This window comes from Telmatherina bonti (genome assembly GCF_933228915.1).
Source record: "Telmatherina bonti genome assembly, chromosome: 3".
In the NCBI taxonomy this organism is placed as follows: domain Eukaryota; kingdom Metazoa; phylum Chordata; class Actinopteri; order Atheriniformes; family Telmatherinidae; genus Telmatherina; species Telmatherina bonti.
Genome location: NC_136621.1, coordinates 18,230,978 through 18,256,231, shown reverse-complemented (window position 1 = coordinate 18,256,231; position 25,254 = coordinate 18,230,978). Strand labels below are relative to the sequence as shown.

The 25,254-nt window shown below is 40.1% G+C and overlaps 1 protein-coding gene across 1 annotated transcript in view; it reads right to left on the bottom strand.

Annotated features, from left to right (window-relative positions):
• Positions 1 to 4,727: 4,727 nt before the first annotated feature.
• Positions 4,728 to 25,254, bottom strand: part of LOC306773049 (complement C3-like) — a gene marked incomplete at both ends in the record, with an annotated part of 45,839 nt that continues 25,312 nt past the window's right edge. The window contains 13 exons of the mRNA XM_079262752.1: positions 4,728 to 4,875; positions 6,782 to 6,920; positions 8,085 to 8,177; positions 11,408 to 11,510; positions 12,635 to 12,725; positions 19,297 to 19,406; positions 19,545 to 19,622; positions 19,852 to 19,937; positions 20,310 to 20,460; positions 20,674 to 20,769; positions 20,868 to 21,027; positions 21,222 to 21,297; positions 21,474 to 21,680. Coding sequence (XP_079118878.1) covers positions 4,728 to 4,875; positions 6,782 to 6,920; positions 8,085 to 8,177; positions 11,408 to 11,510; positions 12,635 to 12,725; positions 19,297 to 19,406; positions 19,545 to 19,622; positions 19,852 to 19,937; positions 20,310 to 20,460; positions 20,674 to 20,769; positions 20,868 to 21,027; positions 21,222 to 21,297; positions 21,474 to 21,680 — 1,538 coding nt within the window. The remainder of the gene's footprint in view (positions 4,876 to 6,781; positions 6,921 to 8,084; positions 8,178 to 11,407; positions 11,511 to 12,634; positions 12,726 to 19,296; positions 19,407 to 19,544; positions 19,623 to 19,851; positions 19,938 to 20,309; positions 20,461 to 20,673; positions 20,770 to 20,867; positions 21,028 to 21,221; positions 21,298 to 21,473; positions 21,681 to 25,254) is intronic.

Below are 25,254 nucleotides of genomic sequence, written 5' to 3'. Positions count from 1 at the left end.
AGCTCTGACACCTGTCGTACAGGGACCGGACAGCTCGTACAAGGGGGTCCGGTACCCCATACTCCCGGAGTACCCCCCACAGGATCCCCCGGGGAACAAGGTCAAACGCCCTCTCCAGATCCACAAAGCAAAAGTGGAATGGTTGGGCAAACTCCCATGCCCCCTCCAGGACCTCAAAGAAGGTATAGAGCTGCTCCACTGTTCCGCGACCAGGACAAAAACCACACTGCTACTCCTCAATCCGAGATACTATCCGGCGGACCCTCCTCTCCAGGACCCCTGAATAGACCTTACCAGGGAGACTGAGGAGTGTGATTCCCCTGTAATTGGAACACACCCTCCAGTCCCCCTACTTAAAACGGGGGACCGCCACCCCAGTCTGCCAGTCCTGGGTCACTGTCCCCAATGTCTCTGCAGAGATGTGTCAGCCAGGACTCTGGGTGGATCTCATCTACCCCCGGGGCCTTGCTGCTAAGGAGCTTTTTAATCACCTCAGTGACTTCAGCCCCAGAGATAGGAGAGTCTACCCCTGAGTCCTTCTGCTCTGCTTCCTTATCGGAAGACGTGTTGGTAGGATTGAGGAGGTCTTTGAAGCATTCCCTCCACCAACCTACAACGTCCCGAGTTGAGGTCAGTAGCTCCCCATCTCCAGTGTACACAGTATTGACGGAGCACTGCTTTCCCCTCCTGAGTCGCCGGATGGTGAACCAGAATCACCTCGAAGTCTTTCTCCATGGCCTCGCCAAACCCCTACCATGCCCGAGTTTTTGCCTTGGTAACAGCCAAAGCCGCATGCCGCTTAGCCTGTCAGTACCAATTAGGTGCCACCAGAGTCCCACAGGCCCGATAGGACTTTTTTTTAAGCTTGACAGTGTCCCTCACTGCTGGTGTCCACCAACAAGTCCTGGGATTACCGCCACAACATTCACCAATGATCATATGGCCACACCTCTGGCTGGCCACCTCAACAATAAAGGCATGGAACACAGTCCATTCGGACTCAATGACCCCTGCCTCACTCTGGACATGGTGGAAGCTCTGCTGAAGTGGGAGTTGAAGCTAGTGCTGACGGGGGACTCTGCCAGATGTTCCCAGCAGACCCTCACAACACATTTGGTCCTGACAGATCTGACCAGCCTCCTCCTCAACCATCTGAGCCAACTCACCACCAGGTGGTGATCAGTTGACAGCTCCGCCCTCCTCTTCACCTGAGTGTCCAAGGTATGTGGCCATGATATGACTACAAAATTGATCATCTAACTGCGGCCCAGGGAGTCCTGATGCCAGGTGTACATATGGACACTCTTATATTCTAACATGGTGTTTGTTATGGACAATCCATGACGAGCACAGAAGTCCAATAACAAAATACCATCTGGGTTCAGAGGGGGGAACATGCCTCCCAATCACTCCACTCCAGGTCTCACTGTCATTGCCCACCTGAGCATTGAAGTCCCCCAGCAGAACAATGGAGTCCCCAGAAGGAGCACCCTCCAACACTCCCTCCAAGGACTCCAGAAAGGGTGGGTACAATGAATTGCCAATCGGTGCATAAGCACACACAACAGTCAGAACCCATCCCCCCATCCGAAGGCGGAGGGAAACTTCCCTTTCATCCAAAAACCCAAATGTACAGGAACCAAGTTGGGGGCTAAGGAGAATGCCCACACCTGCTCTGCACCTCTCACCATGAGCAAACTCCAGAGTGGAAGAAGGTCCAGCCCCTCTCGAGGGTACTGGTTCCAGAGCCCAAGCCATGCGTCAAGGTTAGTCCAACTATATCTAGCCAGAACCACTCAGCCTTGCACACAAGCTCAGGCTCCTTCCCTATCAAAGAGTTGACATTCTGCATCCCTAGAGCCAGTTTCTGCAGCTGGGGATCGAACCGTCAGGGTCCCCGCCTCTTGCTGCTGCCCAGCTCACATTGCACCCGACCCCTATGGCTCCTTCCTTAGACGGTGAGCCGCCATTTGTGCCATACCATCTACATGGGCCCCACCCATGGGAGGTGGGGCCCATGTAACCCTTTCGGGCTGAGCCCGACTGGGCCTCACGGGCAAAGGCCTGGCCACCAGATGCTCGCTCTCGTGCCCCACCCCCAGGCCTGGCTCCAGACAGGGGCCCCGGTGACCTGCATCTGGGCAAGGAAACATTTATGCCCATGGTTGTAATTATCATAGGGGTGTCTGAGCTGTACTTAGTCTGGTCCCTCCCCTAGACACCTGTTTGCCATGGGTGACCCTACCAGGGGCATAAACCCCCAACAACATAGCTGCTAGGATCTTTGGGACACACAAACCCCTCCACCACGATAAGGTGATGGCTCAGGGAGAGGACACATCAACACAAACTGTTTAAATAATTAACAAAATAAAACAGAAAATACAACAACCAGCAAAAATGTCTTTTTGGGCAAAATCTGTGCAGGTACCAGCCCCCTCCACTCTTCGCCTGTGTTATGGACAGTCATGGTTGCGAGACATCTGCACACGTCAGAAGACCGCATCTTTTAAAGATGTCTACTGCAGCTACCTGGTACATGTGTCCTCAAGTGAAAGATGTTTACAAGGCAAATTGTACATTGTGTCAGCCGAGCACGGTGGACTGTCCGAATCTAACAGTATGCATCAGGAGAGACTGATCATTTATTTGTATTCTGCATTTTCCAGTGTTGTATGATGACATGACTTCTCTTCAAGTCATGAGACAGGCAGCAAACAAATACAGTTCAATATGTAGGCTAAGGATTAAACAAGGGCATTTCATGCAGGACACGCAGCGTCCACACCCTGGTCCCACACAGTAATCATTTTATCACAAATGTAGGTGCTATCAGTGGCAGTTTAAGTTATTCAATTATTTGAGTTCTAAATTACAATATATGTTTGTTAAGAAGTAATTTCTTTTATGTTATGTAAATTGTAATAGTATTGAGCCATTTCATATGTCAGGGGGAACCAAAGTTTCAATGTTGTTGAAGTCAGGACATATTTTGGTGGTGCTCTTTAAGCAGCGACAAGAGGCTGCATGTGGTCCGGAGAGAGAGAGAGAGAGAGAAGAAGAAGAATGATTGATCAACAGCAAGTATCGCTTGGGATTTATGCACCCGAAGAGTTAGTTTAACCCCCCTTTTTGGTTTAATGCGGCCAATAAGTTCTCACGGCATGGTTTACGTCTGTGAAAATAAATGCCAGTAACAGAAGAACGCCTTGTGTCTGTGTTTAAACCGAGGGGTGTTACAACAAATGTTAATTTTTTTTCAAAACTGGCTGAATTTGCTAAAGTACAAACTATTTTATGTTGGCCTCGATTTATTTGTATAAACAACCTTTGTCAAGCTACAGAGCATTTCTCTCATTCACCTGTCAAAAGCAGCTGATCTGAGCCAGCTGATTATCGCATTGCTTTGGTGACACCCTTATATGACGGTAATGGAACTTGCCCAACTAGCAGTGACCACGGTATATGAATGTGTCATCCCACTCCTCCTCTCCTACCGCATGCAGATGAAGTGACACAAGTGTTATTTTTTATAAAGTTCAATGTTTGCACTCTACACAATGAAATCTTTAAGGTTAATTTATTACATAATATCTAACTATTGTGCAAATGGCACTTTATTATATAGCATTATATAGTATTTTCCTCATATGTTAGTAGAGATCCATGTAATCACAGCTTTATGAAGCCTAATTAGCAACACTTTAAGTCCAACAATGTTGCACAACAAATAATGCATTCATGTCTAATAAGCATTTCAATCTATAAGATTGATTAATTGCTTACTTGTCACTCCTTTACTTAAGACACTAGCACAAAACATACCACTGTTGTGGGTGCCCCACCCAACTGGATTGGGGTTGTGGTGGGTGTCCCTTATTTTAATTTCTGAAAGGTGGCAACCCTTTTACCAGTAGCTGTCCAGCAGAAAGCTGCAACCTTCTGTCAATTTTGAAGTTGTCGTCACTCATCACTTGTCTTCATCTGGTAAACAACATGGATGCAGACTCATTTTCTCCAGGTTATTCTTTCTTTTTTTTTCATTTGGCAATATTTTCCTGCATTTCAATGAAAGTAGAATGATCCAAAATTGTCTTTGCTTGTCTTTCTCCTCCTTCTCTCATGGCAAAACATGGGGGATCACAGATAAAACGGTTAAGTTAACAAGTTTGTCCCTTTTTTAAGATGGTGATACAATATGAAAGTCTTCTGTTGGGTGCACCACCTATGTATTTGTAAAAAACTTGTAGGAATACAGAGAATACTTCTCATTGCAGCTTGTCTCTTTGATTTTGGCATAAGTAACAATTGTCTACCACTTACCCACAAATTGCCATATGCAATTATATTTCAGTTTTAATCTTAAGATTAAGGATAAATTGGATAATAAATTTTGTAATCACTACATTAAAAAATAATTTAAAAGGAACGCAAACAAAAGCAGCAAAGTCCACAGTTTTGAATTAGTGTCTTTATTAAAATAATACATTATTACTTTGAAAATTTTAACCAAATTGAGAAGACTTTACAATTGATAACATTCTCTAGCAAATGTCTAAATGCTGTCACTTTAGTAGACTGATGAAGATGTTAACACTACTTATGACTCAAAAGGAATTATGACATATATTATGTATTATTTATGAGCTTGTAATCAGTGTTTACAATTGAATAAAGAAAAAAATTTAGAAAGATTCAATAAAACCCAGTTAAGGTTTTGTTTAGTTTCACTTCATTTGACATCCAAAGATGTCAAATTGCTGCTCCAGCTCCTCCATGCCCATGCAAGTAGGTCGGTGTGCGTCAGTCTGACACTCTTTGGTAACTTTGGGCCAGTACTCGATCCAGCTACTCTCACCAAGCACGTACTGGAATCTGTGCATAGAAAAGTGCAAAATCTGCTGTATGTTTTTGGCCACATATGTTTAATATAATCTAACATGCTGGAATTAAAATAGTTAAAAAAAAATACAGTAAATCAGAGTTTTAACAAAAATAAATGTGAAGAACTCTAATTTTTATAGCATTGTGCAAAACAGATATTTTTTAAACAATAATTTCCCTGTTTTGTTTTTGTTTACCCTGATAAATAGCTTGGTGCAGACTTTACATGTTATCTTCAGTCAGGGTTTCGTAAACATCACTCTACAGAAACTACATAACTGAAAGTGTCCAGTGACATAATATCGTCTGCTGATTCAGGGAGGTGTGCAGTATTGGTTCTGCTGGATCTGTCTTCAGCCTTTGACACCGTTGACCACCAGATCTTTATTGAAAGGCTGCGGGACCTGATTGGGATGTCTAGACCAGTTTTGAGGTGGTTAACCTTATTGCAAGGGGGTAGAAGCTTTAGTGCCACCCACATACTGACTATGCCAGGCAGCTTGTTCTGTGGTGTGCCCCAGGGCTCCGTTTTAGGACTGCTTCAGTTCTTATTGTACATTCTTCCTCTTGGTCAAATCATCCAGCAGTGTAAGGATGTTTCCTATCACTTATTTGCTGATGACCTCCAGTTCTACTACTCATTTATAGCATCTGAAACTCACAAATAGAGCTCTTTACTTAACTGTCTTTCAAAAGTAAAGCAGTGCTTAAGTGATAACAGCCTCGAACTTAACTCTGATAAGACTAAAATAATTATAAACTCTACAGACAGTGAAATCCCCAACATTAAGCAACATTTAGGCAACCTGAGTTCTTCAGCCAAATCCAAGCTGAGAAATCTAGGGGTAATATTTGATGAGGCCATGTCATTGGAACATCATTCAAGACAGTTGGTTAAAAATGGCTTTTTTCAACTGTGTAATATTGCAAAGCAGAGACAAATGATGTCTAAGCAAAAATTTGAAATGATTATTTGTGTCCTCACAGTTAGACTACTGCAACAACCTATTCACATGCCTTAACAACAAAACATTGGCTCATCTTCGTCTTCCTGAACAAAGTGGAGCTTAATTAGATGTTTTTTAAGAAAAATGGGTTGTTTATCCAATTATCAGTCATTTGAGCTAAAGCTGATGTTGTGAAGTGCCCTTTACAGTTTACATGCTGACTACTGACTTTGAATTTTCACTAAAATACTCATTCATTTGATCATAAATTATTTTCTTCATTATTGCACTCAAGACTGGAAAAATACTTATCAGCTGATTGTTCTTTCCAAAGATGGAAAGAACAAGCGCTTTTTTAGAATTTATTTTATTTCTTTATAGAGGCACTATATTAGCTATGTTTCAATCAGCAAGGTCAAATATCTTTTTAAACTGACATTAATTATGTAGCATGAAATTCATTAGTACATGTAGGTTTTCATTTAATAATGCATAATGTTGTTTGGTTGGTGGGGAGGGAGCTAAGTGGGTAGATAGATCTCTGATGGGCTCAGGGTTTTGCTTAAAAAAACACAGACAAAAACATTTAGAACGATACTGGGTGGTGGATGGTGTGTGGTAGGTGGGAAGGGTGATTGATGTGATCCAGAAGGTCCAAAAGCCACAAACATATCCTCTACAGACCCCTGCCAATACTGATAGGACCAGACTGCTCCAGACAAAACCACTCCAGTGCTTCCCCCAAAGCCAATGCCAGACACCCCAAAGACACTGACACATCCATCCCCACAGTTTATTTACAGTCCTGATAGGTGGTATATGTGTATGAGTAAAAGTGAGTGTCTACAGCGTGCATAGCTTTTATTTCTGTTTTAGTTTAATTTTTACGTGTCCTAAATCTAGTTGTATTCTTTTACAATAACAATGGATCTGAATCACAACAAACTTACGATGTGTCTTCTTTGTGAATATCAGATGATGATCCCATAATCAGGAAGTCTTTGCCCAGTCCCAGACTTAAAAACTCTCTGCAGTGCTGGTAACTGAGAAATGTGCGAAGTTTACCTGCCGGAGCTAAATCTTTGCTTCCTATAAGAGATAATACAAAGAAGAGAATATATTAGTAAACTTCATGGTAACAGGGCACATGAGGGATTATTACTGTTGCACACAAACACTTTTGTTCATGAAGTTGTTCATAAACAGTCAAACAAATAAACATATCTGGATTATAACACAACCAACAATGTTTTCACCAGTGGCAGCTGGTGACAAATAATTTGTGTTAGGTTGTAATGGTTTATTCTTTATTTTTCACGATTGTGTATTTGGGCCCGACACCAGGGGTGTGATTTTGATTGACAGGTGTAAAACTGATCCACTTGGATAAAAAAAAAAAAACAAATAACCCAAAAACAAAATGTTGACTGGCCAGCAACTGTCAGATTGACGATTTGCAGTCTTAACCTGCAAACTGTCAATCAAATGTAATGTGTGTGTTCAGTAATTTTTGGAATAACATTGCATATCTATCTATCTATCTATCTATCTATCTATCTATCTATCTATCTATCTATCTATCTAAAGGTAGACTTCTTGATGTGGGTGGCCCATTTAACAGGTCAGCGCTAGCTGTCACATTATTTTGATGCTACGACAGATAAAGAACAAATTGATATCTTAAACATTGTACTTGAGATAATTAATAAACAACAGCAAGAGGCAGGGTACACCCTGGACAGGTCACCAGTCCATTGCACAGCCCACACAGAGAGACAAACAACCATTTACGCTCCCACTCATTCCCAGGGAAAATTTAGAGTAACTTGCATGTCTTTGAACAGTGGAAGGAAGCTAGAGTACCCAAAGAGAAAACCTGCACATACACAGGGGAGAAAATGCAAACCTGCCCTGCACCAAGACTAAAACCAGCAACCTTCACACTGTGAGGTCACAGTGCTAACCACTACACCACCATGCAGCCCTGAAATTCACTTACTTCAACTTCAACTTTGAAAAAAAAAAACTTTAATTGTTTTTTAAGTTTGTCAGAACTGTAAAAACCATAGAAAAGAGATGAATGTACCCACCAACTTTAATAGCTTTCAGTACCCGCATGCTGTAAATGTCAGTGTTCAAACCATCCTGAAAATGTTCCACCCTCACTTTATAAACTGAAATGAAAGAAGTTGAAAATTAACTTAATGAATATCTTTCTCACTAACTCAGTCACGAAGTCATACTTAATCTTACCAAAGTCTATTTTGCTGGTACTTGTTGATTCACAGGCTTTTCTAGTGCGCATATCATTGCTGATGCCCTCCTTTTTTTGCTTGCTGCAGTTCTCTGGAGAGAAAGAGAGGTGAGAGAATAAATGCACACCTGATAATTAAATGTTTCAATAAATTTTGCACAAGTTGCTGTTCTCTAACAAGGAGCTTAACGGCAAAAATCACGGCAGGTGTGTGATCCTTGAATTGACCAATAAATGTCCTGGTTCAATTAGAGCTGGTGTTTAAACAGTTGTCCTCATCATGCTGTTCACATTTTGACATCATGAGACCAAGACGACGCCTAACAATGGAACAACAGTCCCTTGCCATTGCGATGCTTCAAACAGGACGTTCTCAGACAGAAGTGGCCACTGAGCTTGGAGTGTCACAGAGTGTCATCAGCAGGTTGCAACAGAGATATGGAGAGACTGGAAGAGTCACAGAAAGGCCTAGAAGTGGACGTCCTTTGGCCACATCCCGTGCTGATGACCACTACATTGTGAACACTGCCCTGAGAAACCGGATGATGAATGCCACTCAACTCCAGGCACGTTTAAGAGAGGTGAGAGGCACCCAAGTGTCACATCAGACCATTTGAAACGTTTACATCAGTGTGGTCTGCGTGCTAGACGACCTGCATGGGTACCTGACCACACCACGAGGCACAGGCATCATCGTCTTGCATGGGCCAGGGAGCATTTACGCTGGACGAGGAACCAGTGGGCCTCAGTGCTGTTCTCTGATGAAAGTCGATTCACACTGAGCAGAAATGATGGCCGGCAACGATGTTGGAGACGTCAGGGAGAGCGCTATGCATCAGCCACTGTTGTCACCAGGCGAGCTTTTGGTGGTGGCGGTGTTACAGTGTGGGCAGGGGTGTCCACTTGGTACAGAACTGCCCTACACTTTGTGAATGGTACAGTGACAAGCCCATACTACCTGAATAACATCATTAATCCAGTGATTGTGCCCCTACATGAACAGCACAGGCCTAATTTCATCTTCATGGACGACAATGCTCCTGCTCATCGAGGCCACATCATCAGGGAACGGCTGTTGGAGACTGGTCTACCTCAAATGGAATGGCCTGCACTCTCTCCAGACCTGAATCCCATTGAAAACCTGTGGGATCAGCTGAGCCGTCGTGTAGAGGCTCGAGACCCTGCACCCCAGAACCTCAATGACCTGAGGGCTGCCCTTCAAGAAGAGTGGGATGCCATGCCTCAGCAGGCAATAAGTTGCCTTGTGAACAGCATGAGACATCGTTGTCAAGCTGTAATTGATGATCAAGGGCACATGACGAGATATTGAGATGTTCAAATTTTTTGTTGTGGTGTAACTACCATTGTTGTTACCTTTTGTGTTGAATGAATTTTTTGAGATGAGGAAATCAGTCGTGCATCCTTCTACTTAAATGTCTTACTTTTATGATATTATATCACTGTAGCATGAACATATTGCATTTTCCATAAATTTCACCTGAAAGCCAAATATCCCTAACTTTTTGTGAGTAGTATATTTACATAGCAGCTTCTTAAACTATTTGTAATATTTCAGTCTTTTCAGCTGTATAAGCTAAACATAGTAAAGGATACACTGCACTAAAATGTCAAAGCTTAATTTCCAGTTAGACCATACCTTTATGTCTAGGTAACATTCTATGGGCCAGTAGCCCATTTAGGATATTCAGAAATACACAGGATTCTCACAACATTGTACCTTTTTTCACATAGACATGCATGTATAGTTTGAGCATGTGGTTGCTGTTAACCAGTGTAATAAACCAGATGGTTTTGTCGATGTTTAGATTCAAGGATATATCAATTCTAATTCGTCTGCATGATTCGGCATGCCCAGATGCAACCTCAACTTTCTGGACTCGGTTCTTCCAGACCAAGATTGTGTTTACACTCGACCACTCCAATGAATGAGACCTTTGAAATCACATTCTACTCTCCACCAAAGGCAGCACTGAACCCAGAATTACAGATGGAGAAGACAAGGGACATACAACGAAGAAGAGAACTCATTCTTCTGTTGGTGAATACTGAATAACTTTGGTTTCTTGGATATACCAGCTCAGCATGGAGCTGCATGAGATTCTAGAGGTCTTGGGTTGATCAGAATTCTATAAAGACTTTTTCTGGACTCTTTTGCATCTGGCTGCAAGCTATTTCATAAGCAAGTAGTCGTTCCTCATGGCCATAAGGTTTGATTGTGTTTACCTGCTAATCAACAATGCACTTTGTTTTGTTCTTGTATTTGGTCCACTTGAAACAGTCCAAGACCTGCAAACGCAGGTGCTTGCAGGTTTTTACAGCTTGTAGGTGCTTCTTTGATTAAAAAAAGCATTTATCTGCATGTTCAAAAGGTACCAAACAAAGCAAACTATCCAGGCAAACAAACAATTATTCTAAAGCATCACAAGACTGTTTATTTTCAATATGTAATTATGTGACTGACATCCAAAGTCATGAACTGCTTTGCAGGACACACTTCTGATTATTTCTCAGAGCCCAAAACAGAGATTGAAAGACTTAAAAAAATGTGTCAGGGATGTTTTTTCCTCTCTTTTTCAGCCCAGTCCCTTAACACACTATTAATACAACCTCCTACACTTTCAGTTTAGTGCTGTATCACAATGCATCACTCAGAATGGCAAACTTGCCACTTCTCCTGAACCAGTTTGGTTCACACCTCCAAGCCAAGGCTCAGGGCAAGGCATATTCCTAAGTACCTAGCAAACTCAGGTCTTGCTGATGCAAATGCTGCTTGTGAGTCTTCAGACATCATGGCTGTCAAATTAAATATTTTGGCTTTGACTTCCACCGATACACTGAACATCAAACCTGAGCAGTTTGACTAAATGCAATATATGTTTTCATGACAGATTCCTTATTCACATCTAGAACATTCCTTAAGTAATTAGTGTATGTTACCTTCCGCACATATACATTCATCGCTTGTGCAAAGCCTCAGGATCTCTCCTTTTATTCTTTCTGGGCGATAATATTTCACACAAGGCTTCCCTGTAACACAGAAAGGTAGGGTTTATTCATTTATTTTTATAATGCCAAGCCACATAATCATAACACACTTCTGACATCAAACATCTTAAAATACATTCTGTGTTTTCAAAAAAAAGGAGGAGCGTGGGGGGGGGGGGGGGGGGGGGCTTATTGAAAATGTTACATTTATTCTAAAATGCTCTTTTCTTTGGAAGAAGCAGAAACTTTCATTTGTTTATTTTTTTCTGAAGCTGCATACGTTTTCACACCAAATGAACTACACTGAAAGACTTACTGTTGTAATATTCATAAATGGACACAGCAGCTGGTTGCAAGACGCCTACTTTCATGTCCTGTTTGATCCTGAAAGAGATTTCGTCTCGTCGTGTGTTAGAGACCTGTGGAGCAGGACAATGACAGAAATGGGAATTATTTTGTGAGAGATGCCTGCAAGATCAACGTTCCCGTAATCTCTAAAGCCTGCTACATACTCCACGAGAAGCAAGAAATTTTTTTCTTGTTCTCAAGGCCCCAAGAAGAAAATGATTTGTTCTCGCGGATACGTTTGAAGACAGTTCTCAACACACTGGGCTGCAGAACTTTTTTTCTTGCGGGGCTCCAAGAAGTATTGTGTGATTGGTCGGACATTTGAGGTGGGCGTGCTTAACACGGAAAAAGCATGAAGCAGAGTTGCTGCTTCCGCGTTTTTGCTATTGCAGGTAAAACAGATTGTTTTGATAAAACAGCTGATCGAGGTGGTGAGAAAGTACAAAGATTTTTGCATGTGGCAATAAAACACACCCAGCCGCGTGCACAACCCGCCCTGACACAGACGAAGTTGCTCGTTATATATGAAACTAGAAAAGCACTCAGAGAGTGGAAACCTCTGCAAAGCACAATGTTAAAGAATCCTTTTAAAAAATTCCTGGATCCAAACGGTGATCCGGATCACCACCAAAATTTAATCAGTACTTCATTTTTACATTTACACTCTTGACATTTTTTGAAAAATACACCCGTAACCTGTTGAGTTATCTTGAACACAAAGACGCCGGGGAAAACAACACCTCCTTGATGGAGGTAACAGCCGGGTTCATTGCACATAAAAGCAGACATCGCCCCCCGCAGTGATCCCTCCCCGCTGCAGACGTGCTTCTTGTGGAGTATGTATGGACCTGACGACAAAGACTTTTTTCTTGTTCTTGCAGCCTTGAGAGCAAGAACTCAGTTCTTGCTTTTTGTGGAGTATGTAACAAGCATAAAACAGTCTCGGTTTGGGGCATCAGATATGCGTTTGAATGTAAGAAAGGAAGCTGTGGTGAAATGCTTACCGAATCCAGATAAATCATTAGAGAACTTTTGTCTGAGAGAAAGGTGTCTTTCTCATACTTTGAAATAATCGGGTATTTTCCTGAAGACAACTACAAGAGTTTAAAAGTATTGTTTAGTACAACAAGGTTTGATTTGGAAACAGAGTGAACCTGTAATTTATACAGGTTATATGTAATTGTGCAGCTCTTACTGCTTGCAAGTCCATCGGGTTATAAGTGTAGCCAGTCGGTAAACCAACATCCAAGATTATCATTGATCCATTGCTGTCCTTGCTCTTATACCTGCACAGAAACAAAAATGAAAGATAAAACAAAATCTGAATGATCTAAATAAAATCTAATAAAATTAAAAGGCCTGTTAAAAGTTCACACATATTTGATGCGTAATTTTAAGCAGTACGGACACAGATTTAACAATTTGGTTAATTTTTTATATAATCCAATACAAACAAAGTAAAAATAGATCAAAAGTATCGCAAAAGTCAAATAAAAAAAGATTAGAAATTAAATTATTTTGTGCTGTGACACAAAATGAAAATTCAATTCTTATACTTATTAATTTGTCTTTTCTAGACAAAATTATGATTATATTGTGCAAATTGTGGATTATATAGTCAATAATTAGTAAATTTGTACAGGGGCATAACTGAAAGGTCGGGTGCCTATAAGTGCTGCTAAAAAGCAGATTCTTGACAAAATTACCTTTAAAACTTTGGATTGTAAAATTTTTCACATTTTTATTCTAAAACATTATTTACTGACTCCATGTCTGACTGATTGATGAGAACACCAAAGCAGAGTACTGATATATCAAAGCTGACGAATGGACAGGATGGTGTGTGAACGCAAACTCAGTATAACAGTCACACATTCATACATCTACTTCTGACATAAACAGCAGGTGATATGTTGTTTATGTTCTACTGGGAACAAACATTGGTTTTATACTTTTTATTATTGCCATGACAAAACATTTCGATCTTTCTTTTCTGAAATAAAACTGTAAATTGAAATTGTAGCCTTGTAACAATCAGTCACCAGTATTTATAGTATTGAAAATGCTGTACAAACTATTGCAGGTTAAGACCCACGTCTTTTCTTGGTGACAGCTTCAGTAAGGTGGAAACTCAGATTAAGTGGATTGGCGTACAGAGAAAAAAACAAAGTTGTTCAAACAGACGTGAGATATGTCATGTGCACAGTATATTGTATATTGAGCCGCACTTAATATACAAAGACAGGAGGAGAGCCACCACTCCCTTAAAAAAAGTGTTCCCATGCTACGTATCCTGCTACGTCACCAAATCACTAACATTCAGCTTTTTGACAAGAAATTGTCATTCTTAAAATTGCACGGAGTAATGGCATTCTTATGCAGCAGTATATGGTGAAAATACAACAATGCCTCGGAATGTGGGTGTTTCTTTTTCAATATATATAAATATATACAGAGCTACCGACGAAGCAGCTCTTTGGGTGAGTCCGGCGCAGCTGAAATTAGCCAAAACTGGCAACTCTGATAGGGTCAGTTAGGGCCGTCACAACAGAAAAGTTTTAGCAAGCAGCCTGCAGCTCTTGTTTGTGGAGAGAACTGCACTGTTGATGATCATTATGACTTGTTTAGATAGCATTTTTAGAAAGCCAGTGGCTGCTTCACGAGCTGCAAGTCAAGAGTCAGGAAGCCGCATGCAATGAGGAACACTGCTCTAGAGCCTTGATTAACCACACCCACTCAAACATTTCTAACCAATCACAGAATTGTTCCCGGACAGAGAAAAAGTTGTGCTCAGCTTGTGTTGAGAACAAGCCACAAAAACTCCCAAACCAAGGTCACAAGAACAAAAATACATAATTATTTTTGCGGCCCTTGTTTTGAAGGTCTTAGCTGGGTTTCATTTGTTTTCTTGCAGTCTGTTATTGCCGAGTAATGACCTTAAAGGGCTTAGTGACTAAGCATTATTACATGTACACCTATATTAGTTGGTGATGGTACTTACAGAAACTCCATCTTCAGCTTGTATATTTTTTCATTTTGTTCCATTTTTTCTGCAGAGAAGAAAAACTAAATAAGTATGAGTATATAAACCAAAAAGAACATATGGGGCAAGTTTACCTGGGATAAGCTCCACATTCAGGTCAAACATCTCACAACCTGCATCCTGTTTGGTAGGCATAGCATAATAGAGTGACACCATCTAGCAAGACAAAAAGGCATCTGTCAAAATTCTCAAGGCTTCAGTGTGAAAAACCCTTTTACAATCACAAATGCGCAGTTTTAAAGATTCATTCATTCATTCATTTTCTGAACCGCTTAATCCAATTCAGGGTCGCGGGGAAGCTGGAGCCTATCCCAGCTGGCTTTGGGCGACAGGCAGGGTACACCCTGGACAGCTCGCCAGTCCATCGCAGGGCCATTTTTAAAGATATGAACTAAATTGAGTTAAATTGAGGAGCAACCTCCCTCAGAAAATAACAGCTGCACACATATTCTAACTTTAATAGACTGTGCTTTTTAAATATCTCAATTATATCTTCTCAATTTGATTACGATGACATTTCTGTTGACACTAGCAAAGGCTAAATAATATGCAGGAGTTGTGTTTACTCTTTAATTTTGCTTTCAGAGTTTTTCCTCTTTATTTCAAACTGCAAATAAATTAAAATAAAGTGAATATTTGTTACAATAAACAAAAAAAGCAAGCTTTCGAAGTTCAAATAGAATTTGGGAAGAAGTTGAGCACTTATCTGGTCCTAAATCCTTTTATCAAAAACAACTTAAAGTAATTTTACTTTCACAACATCTCTTAACTAATTTTAAACATTATATCCTTTCGCTTACAAAATACACAATGGTACACACAATAGATCATAACATACAATATACATTACTTTCAACAAATATCATTATTAGCCTCATATCGTTTAATCCATAAATATTTTATCTTTTGTTTATCTTCTGTTTTTATATCCTCTCCTGAAGCTGTTCTAGGATCAAACTCCTCTTGTGGAAATACAATATTGCATTTGTTCTCAAAGCTGTTTTTTTTTTTAACATGTATGTTTCTCTCAGGTTGAATTTACTCTCCCTCAAACTGGAAAAGCTTTTGGATACTGTTAGGCAGTTGATCATTTTTTTAACTTCGTACAAAATTTGAAGAATCTTGAATTTTAACAGATCGTTAACTTTTAATATATAATTTTTTTTTTTTTTTTAATTTTAATTTTTTTTTTTTTTGTCTTGTCCAGCATTTAGGCAAGCAGAATGATGGTCTGGATGCTGTGTTCTGCTGAGCAAATTTTCTCTGCCAAGGGAAGCTTTATAGATATAATGATCCCCTTGACTTTCTGAATTTTTATTTTATTTCTATGTTTATTTTGTATTGTTGTTTGAATTGTAGAGTTTGTACTGCTGGACCAGAGAGGACAGACAAAAGACAGAAAGAGAAAGGAGAAGAAACACCTCATAAGAAAAGGGAAAGAGATAAAGGGAGAGAAAAGGGAGAGAAAAAAACAACAACTAAAAAATAACCCAAAAACAAAAAGAAAGAAAACAACCTACAGATGTATACATACACACATACAGGCACACACATACATATACACACACATACACACGCATACATACACATACATATACACACACGTATACACACATAATATATATATATATATACACATATATATACATATGTACACATATACATATACACATACATACATATACACACACACCTCTATGCACACACATACACACACATACATACGTACAAACATATACGCACTTGCCAGTATTAACACATATACATACACATACAAGCCAACTTTAGATCATAGTAACTAAACTATGAATCTAAAAAGTTAAATATAAATGAGAAACAAACAGAAATGAGAAAACTAGCTGCTGTTAGTGAATAAAACTGCGTGACGACTCGGTGACTGTGTCACATGCAGAACATGCAGAGTGGAACGTGTTCCGGAAAAGGTGATCATGCCAGTGTGACCCTTCCCACACAAAGGCAAGAGGCACGCCAGGAGTACCCCCGAGACCAGGGCCATCGGCAGCCATCCCCAGGCGCAGACCCCAACCGCCCCACCCCGGAGCCAGCCATGCACCGACCCAGGAGGAGGCAGAGGGGGGTCCCAGCCAGAGTCCCCCGCAGTCAGGGGGAACAGGCCCCAGCAGGCCCGGACCAGCGAGGACCGGCCCCGCCGGGCACCGGCCACCCAGGGCAGACAGAGCGCGGGCCCCACGGCCCCAAGAACCCAGAAGCAACCCCCCACCCCCGCAGGCAGAGGGCCCAGCCCACACCGACGGAGGGCCGGGATCCCCAGACCGCCACCGAGCGGCAGCCAGGCCGCACCCCAGTGCACCAGCAGCGCTCCCCGAGCACCAAGACCCTCCATGCACCCACGCACACAAACACACACACACACACACACACGCACACACATGTGCACACACACACACACACACGCACACACATGTGCACACACACACACACACACACACACACACGCACACATGCACCCACCCACCTACCCCCACCCACACCCACACGCATCCACACTTCCTCCTTATATAATTATTTAATATATAATTTAACAAATAATGAATTATTTGGTTTTTTATAGGTTTAGTGTGTTAATATTCTTATGGTTTTTTTTAAAGGAGAAAAATATAATTTATATATAAAATAAACAATTTATTGTTGACTTGTATGTTTTTCCCCACATTTCAACATAACAAGTCATGTATGGCATTATGAAGGAACAATAAAAAATAAACAATGACGACTCATTTGAAAAATATTTCACTTTATGATAAACATACATTTTTGTACGTAATTTTTTGAGTTAATGCAGTGTATATGTTTCCTCCAACTTAGTTTCTCACCTATCAATAACCAAGATTTTTTATTTCTGACACTCTCAAGTTGTATTTTAGTTATCACAAGATTCTTGTGTTGATTGGTCTTTTCCCAAACATTGTATTTTTAGTTTTTATTAAAATTTAATGTTGCTTTATTTACACTTAACCAAGTCTTTAGTTTATTAGGTTCATATCCAACAGTCACCAATAGCGCCTCCAAATTGTAGTTACAAAGTGGTACCATCTGCAAACAAAATAGTTTTTAACAAACTGGTCAAAATAAATAATAATAATCCCAAGACTGAACCTTGTGGAACTCCGAACTTTATTTTAATTTATTTTTATTTAATTTGATTTATTTTAACATACTGTCCTCTGTCATTTAGATAGCTACCACGTCAGCTGGGGGCCACTCCTTTAACCCAATATATTTCTTTATCAATAATTCATGATCTAATGAATCAACAGGTTTTTTAATTCCACAGATATCCCAGTAGTGTATTGTGTCTTTTTTTTTTTTTTTTTTTTTTCTAATTGGAGCATTTCACTCTTCCACAAACTCTATGAGGGATAATGTGATGGTTTGGTTTTTCCTGCAGCCACATTGTTGATAATGTAAAATAATTTTCCTCCGCCAAGGTTTTATTCATCTGTTTGTTTGTTGGAAATGTGAAAAGGGAGAACAGGCCTTTTTACAGGCCTTGGCGGAGGTATGCACTCCTAAGTGCTTTTCTAGTTAGGTATGAAGTAGTCCAATCTGATAGAATTATTATTTCTAATATTTTAGAGAACTGAGGAAGTAAAGAAACTGGCTTGTTTCTAAAGTATCTAAAGTAAACCTTTGATATAATGGTTTACTTTTGAAACCTTTATCTAAAGTCTCTTTCTCATCAGTATATTTTAAGAACATTGTGTCCATTAGCGTTTCAGCTGTGTTTTTGTTTATTAATTTTGTCACAAGAGGACAGTATTTATCATAAAGGTTAATTATTACTGTTATAAAAGTATGGTAGGATTTATCAACATAATCCACGTATCAATTAATCCAATTAAAGATCTTTAGTTAATTTTTCAGTGCCTGTATTGATTGTTCTTTTACTTGTCTTATTATTTTGTACACATAGAGCATACTTTTTCCATTTTGAATCACAATTTGCTTTCTTTGCAACTTATCAACAACCCAAGCTCAGGTTGGTACATGTCATCAACAAGTAATGTCTAAACATGGCATTACTGATTAACACGGAAGGAAGCTTTTCGTGCCAACTTTCCTGTGATCCTGCCAATAATCAAGTGTAATTTGAGATCATCTAATGGTTTTATATAATTCATGACCATATTTCCCTTAACTACATATGCAGCTCCAGGTTTTAAACCTTTAACTGCCAATGTCAGCCAATTTTTAAACCAAACTGCATCATTTTACTTACCCTGAAAACAGCTTCTCCTGTTCCATTAGCACTCACTTGTATATCCTTGTTTATACCTTCAAACTGTTCAGATTTAAAACAGTAGAAAAAGTTAAAAACATGTCAAACCTTTGGTGTCTTCTTAAAGAAGAAGGAGGGACAGCATAGCATGCATGTCTGTATTTAAAGTTTTTGAAAAATTAATGATACAAATAGATAACCATTGAGGTATTGAACCAAGTCTGGCATTTTATAATAGCATTGGTAATGTCAGAGAAATTCAGTGTTAACTGCACAGCGTTTGAGTGCTCGATGCCTCTTACTTTCTTTAAACTGTGCTGACCAGACCTAAAGATGATAAATAGCTGCAAACTCATTTAAAGATTTATATTTAAAGCAAAAAGCCAGATTTTAGCATGTGGTAGTGAAAGATGTAAACCGTAACAGGGTTGTTTTCTTTTGCTTAGGAATGTTACAGTTCACTGATGTAACTTTTCATGCGGTACTGTTGTTTATAAATGTTCTCACCTTGGATGATCTTGTTTGATAGTGATTTTTCCTGTTAATTCTGTACTTGTTTGCCAGAGACCTGCCAGGTAGCAATATGTTTACATCCAGATTGTACGCTGGTTCTTTTGCATTGGTCCAGTACTCTGCTACAGCCTGGTACACCATTATTGTAGCCTGAAAATAAAAATGGAATCAAAGCATCAACTACATATTTCCTGTAAAAAAGTAAATAATTAGATAAATTAGGAAACAATTGTAAAAGCTTTGAATAAAAAACACATAGTAGCATTCCTAAGTAGAGAGTTACATTACTTGAGTTGATCCGTATCCTCCACCCGCCTTCTGCTGTTTACTGAGCCATCTCACAACATTTTTGGCATGTTCAAAGTCCTATGACAACAGCACGTAAACATTTTTCAATTATTTTACTGAATGTAGTTTGTGTGCGTTTTATTTTCAATTTCAACTTATTATTGACAGACTTATATTTTAATTAAATGGACATACTAATGTTTCTTTTTTTTTTTTTTTACGTTGGTGCTTTTTCTAAAAGTCTGTGAACAGCGCTTTCATAAACCTGGAGGATTAATAAGACTGAATGGAAAATGAGATTGCTGACCTGAGCCTTGACAAGTGCAAGAAGAGCATAAGCTGTGGCCTCCAGTGTGTAAATATTTCCCTTAGGTACTGGCCAGTGAGATTGATCTGCAGACAAGAAACTTTTCTTCATTTATTATTGTTTTCTGTTTTTTTTTTCCCCACATACCTCGCTTGAGACAAACTTAATTTTTAACCCCTGAAATTGAAAAAAATCCATTGCACATTTAATATAATGAAGTTAAGGGTTGGAGGTTGAATCACAACTCCACCACAGGGAGGGCAAACACAGAAACAAACAAATCTAGAATTACCTTTAAAATCAAAATGCATGTTATTTGAACTGTGGGAGGAAGTCAGACAACCATGCATGGAAGGGAGAGAATGTACAAACAGAAAGGCTCCAGCTGAGGTCCAAACCTCCAACCTAATTGCTCTTGTAAAAGTACTAACCATCATAACCAGCAGTTAATTACAAACCTGGGGAAGCATGCCTGAAGAGGATTTGCTTGTTCAATTCGTTTTCATTTGCCAGGGCGTATGATGTCATTGTAACTGCATAGGGATTGGTGAGCCTGGGAAGTCGCCTCTTAAGATACGCAACTGCTTTTTGTATACTATTTGGCAGACTCTGTAAAAGGTAAAGACTGCTTATTAAAATACTCACTTACTAAAAATACATTCATATAATGTTAAATACTATAAAGATACAACAATGATTTCAGTTCATATTCATCAATAGCTTTAGTCCAACCCAAACAATATTAGTAGTAAACTGAGAAAAGAGAAATGCATCAAGATAAAAAAGGTTGCAAAGAATACGCTGTTTAGTTTGTCTGCTTACATTAACTTTTGGAGAACATAGTGTTCGTGACTCCTGCATTGCAATCAGGCAGAATGCTGTCATTGAAGCATCTGAATCTACACCGCCTACATCACCCTATGCATACAAACAAACAAACACAGTCACATAAATATCCATATTTTCTGTCATTTTAAAAATGATTTTAATAGAGTTATGGAAACTACTTTACTTACAATCATGGATTTCTCATACACACTTCCAATCTCCACAAACATTCCATCAGGTTGCTGTGTGTTCAGAATGAGAAACTTGATGGCGCCGCAGATCACATTTGAATCAATCACCACAAGTTTATCGGACATTGTGAACACCTTGGCAACATATGCAGTCAGCCTTCAAGTTGAATGAATTATACAGAAAAGGACACTTAAGTTGGGGGGGAAAAGGTAGTTGGAACACTCCTTCCAAGTGTTGTTCTACTTGTACAGACAGTGAAATATTGCACTCAATAGCTTATCTTTTTCTCACAATAAAGAAGGAAAATATGCAAATATTTCAGTAAAAGACTGAGTTTTTGAGTTCCTCACCAGGTGGTGGACTTCCTCATTGGAAACATAGCAAAGGATCCATCATTTTTACGATACTTGAGTTCTTTCTCATAACCTGGATAAAACCAAATACCAATACATTTTCCTGCAGCAGTTCAACACTTTCATAAAAATAATAAAGGTGTAGTTCAGAAAAGTATGTTGTGCAATACATTCTTTTTAGCTAATAATGCCTTATTGTAAAAGCAAACAATTACTAATAACTCAACTAATTAACACATACCACCTTACCAGATTTTATATGTCCTAGAGCTTTGTTGCGCTTCTCAAAGCCCACATCTTCCCACATGTTGGTTTTGTCCAAATATGTAGTAGCAATAACGGGCAAGGTCATCCCAATCATGTTTTGCTCTCCACAGCCAGTGGGCTCTTTGATTAGAGAGCCCATAGACTCCCCACTGATGCTGCTCTCAAAAAATGAACTCATCTGCTCTATTCCTGTGTGAACACAGAACAGATAAAAGTCAACATGACCTTTGTAGACAGTTGAAACAAAAAACAGCAGCCAGCCAATCAGGTTAGTCTGTTCTGCAACTGGCAAAACACAAGATTTAAGCAATTATAAAGCTAGGTTTTTCATCAGGAATCTGGAAAAGAAAGAGGGGAAAGGAGGAAGAGGGAAAGAAAAACAAGAAAGTAGTATATGATAATCCCCACTGGATAAATTAGACCTAGTTGTAGAGTACATATAGGGCCGCCTTTACCGACTGTTGGGCCCCTGAGCTAAGAATTTCTGTAGGCCCTGTCCGGTCCCCCAAATGTACCAAGTCTCATTACAGGAAATAATATCCAGGTTTACACTGAGGTTTTCTTTATTTAGTTGTATAGACATTAATAACATGACCATAAAGAACAACATTGAATATTATAATGAATGAATAAATAACAGCAACAACAGATCAAACAACCTTGTGAAGCTTCCTTAACAAAAAGTAGCTTATCAACTTTACTTTTCAGACACTACAGCCACAACATGTGAAAACCTTTCACTAAACACTGTACTGTCCTTTTTAGAAGCACTTTCTTCTGGTCTCTCTGCACAGAAAGCTGTGATTATGTCCTTAAAATCCATATTATAAAGAATGTCAGTGATCATACTGACAATGTTTCCCAGTTTGAGGCTGAAATATGATCTTGAAAGAGAGTTTCTGCTGTTATGTGTGCTCCGATGCAGACATATCATCTTCATTTTTGAAAAGTCATCAGTGGCTATTGCTCTCCCACCCAGATCACAAGTGCAAGATACACCTAACTTTACATTAGTAAAAATATATAGTTTAGTATATAGTATATATGTAATTTGTCTATGTATTAATAAAGTGAGTGTCTACCTATCTGTTTAGTTTCTTTTGCCATTTTTCAAATTTTTTATATATTTTATGTTCTTCATCATACTGAAAAATATCTGAATAAAACATTGAGTGAATGTTTTTATTTTTATTTGATATTATTGTGTCATGGTTTACTATTTGAGTTTGTGTAGGTTGCCATGGGGAACTCGGGGCGCAGTCTGGAGCTTCAATTGCGACCACCTGGAGCCCATGTTCCGGGTTGATTATCCTGCTAGGACAGCCTGCTATTTAAGGACAAGCTGGAGCTCCAGTCTTCGCCAGATTGTCTCTCTTTACTGCGTGGTAATCAGGCCAGTTCTAGTGCTTATCATTTGACTCATAGCTCAAGATTTCATTTTTGTTTTTCTTTGCCTCCTCAGCCAAACTTCACCAACCTCTTGTGCCTGCCTGCTCGCCCTGCCTCAAACCAGGACCACCCACCACAACCAGCGATCACACCCTGGTAACCTCCACTCTCACCAGAACTCCAGTTATCTGAGAAGTTCATCCCTGGCCCTGGACCAGACCAACAGGAACTGGTTACTAAATAAATACTTCATTTACCTCTCCATCTGTGCGTTCTGCTTTTGGGTCCACCCCTCCACCCCGGTCTCTGACTGTGACATATTGGTGAATAACTACGGAAGCGTAGAGCTGTCATCCTAATAAAAAAAAGTTTATTGTAAAAACGTGAAACGTATCAAGTTATAATGTGATAGTTTATTGTAAAATTTTTGAAACATATCATGTTATGTAATGTGATAAGTTTACGTTTATTGTAAAAATGCACAACCACTTGAAAGCTGGAGGGATTATATCTCTCGGCTGGCCTCGGAACGCCTTGGGATCCCCTCTGCAGAGTTGGTAAATGTGGCTGGGGAGAGGGAAGTCTGGGCTTCCCTGTTTAGGCTGCTGCCCCCGCGACGCGACCCCGGATAAGCGGTAGAAGAGGGATGGATGGATGTCACTTGAATGCAGCTAAGATGATGTAGTTTGTATTCATAGTGATTCTCGTGCTGTTCAATATTCAATCAGAAATTATGCCACGTCATGGGGATTGGACCCGGACTCATTCTTTCTTCTGTACAGACCCATGCCTTTTAAAACTGTCCTTAAAGTATGTATACTTATTATAATGCCATCCAAAGTGTTCCAAAGCAGCAAAATTTCACAATGTCTCAACCCAAGTATGAAGAAAAACTCTATCAAGTCCTGTAAATGAGGGGACTTTCAAAATGGCGGAAAGGCGAGCGGTCGCATAAACCAACAGCTCCCAGTGGGTCTGGCTCCCCCTGTAAACTTCACAACATTTCAGAGACAAACGTAGATGGAAAATATGCCAGGAGGAAATAACAGAAGAAAGAAACGAGGAAAGACACAAGTACAACCCGAAGAAGACACTTTATCGCCGAGTGAAAGTGAGGATAGCAACACGGACGCTAGCAAGCTAACCGATGATGATAACATGGAGGCTATGAGGGTTAGCATCATTGCCGAAATACAAAAAGTACACACGGACATCGCCAAAGAGCTATCAGAAGCAACGGGGCAACTTAAGAAAGAGCTTAGTGACTTCAGAGGAGAAATTAATAACAGGCTGGGTGTTATCGAGATGGACATGAAGGAAGTGACAAATAAGATGGATGAAACTGAAGGCAGAGTTGCTGAAATGGAGGCTTTCAGCGCGGATGCAAGAGATGTATTATCCCACACACTTGAACTCAATGAACATCTTCAAGAGAGGCTGGCAGATCTAGAGGCACGCTCACGCCGAAATAACATTCGAATACACGGCGTAGAAGAAGGTGCCAAAAAAGATGACATGTTGGGATTTGTGGAAGGTTTTATTAAAGCTGAACTGGATCTCCCCGACCACCCACTTGGAATACAAAGATGCCATCGTTCACTCGCTGCTAAACCTCCTCAAGAAGCCAACCCAAGGTCTATAGTTCTCTGCTTTCTGGAGTTTAAGACTAAAGAGCTCGTGCTCCAAACCGCGTGGAAGAAGAAACAAATCCAGTACAATGGGAGACGTGTCTTCTTTGAACAAGACTACACTACCGATATACTGGCCAAGAGAAGAGCATATGCCCCCATCAGAAAAACGCTGAAAGAAAAAGGCGTGCGTTTCCAGACGCTTCACCCCTCACGACTCTGTGTTCACCTCCAAACCGGCCCAGTGATGTACAGCAACGCGCAGGACGCCGCAGCTGACCTACAGAGGAAAGGAGTGATTGATGCTGGAACTTTCACTCAAGTAACAAAGCCCAAAGAGCCTGCTGCTTGGAGGATGGCACAATCTGCGTGGCAAAACGCTGGCACCTCGCGTCGCAACCGAGAGAGGATTAAGCGCATTCAGGAAAAGTTAAAGGAATTCCGACACAACGATGACCATACAACCTGACATTTACTCCTTTCTGATCACCGGTGAGATATATTTTGTTTTTGCAAATCCTCAGATGTTTGTAAACTTTTGACCCTGCTACTGGGAAACGCTTGCCTGTTCTACTTCTTATGCGAGCTGCTCTGATATACTCAAGTCAGAGGTTATGGCCCGTATTGAGGGGGGCTCACTGGTCTTTTCAGGACTCCCCTCTCATTGTAGAAGTGAATAGTACACTTAATCTTTGGAAGTCCTCTTTGTTTTTGTTCCATTTTGTTATTTGTTCAACATGTTCTAT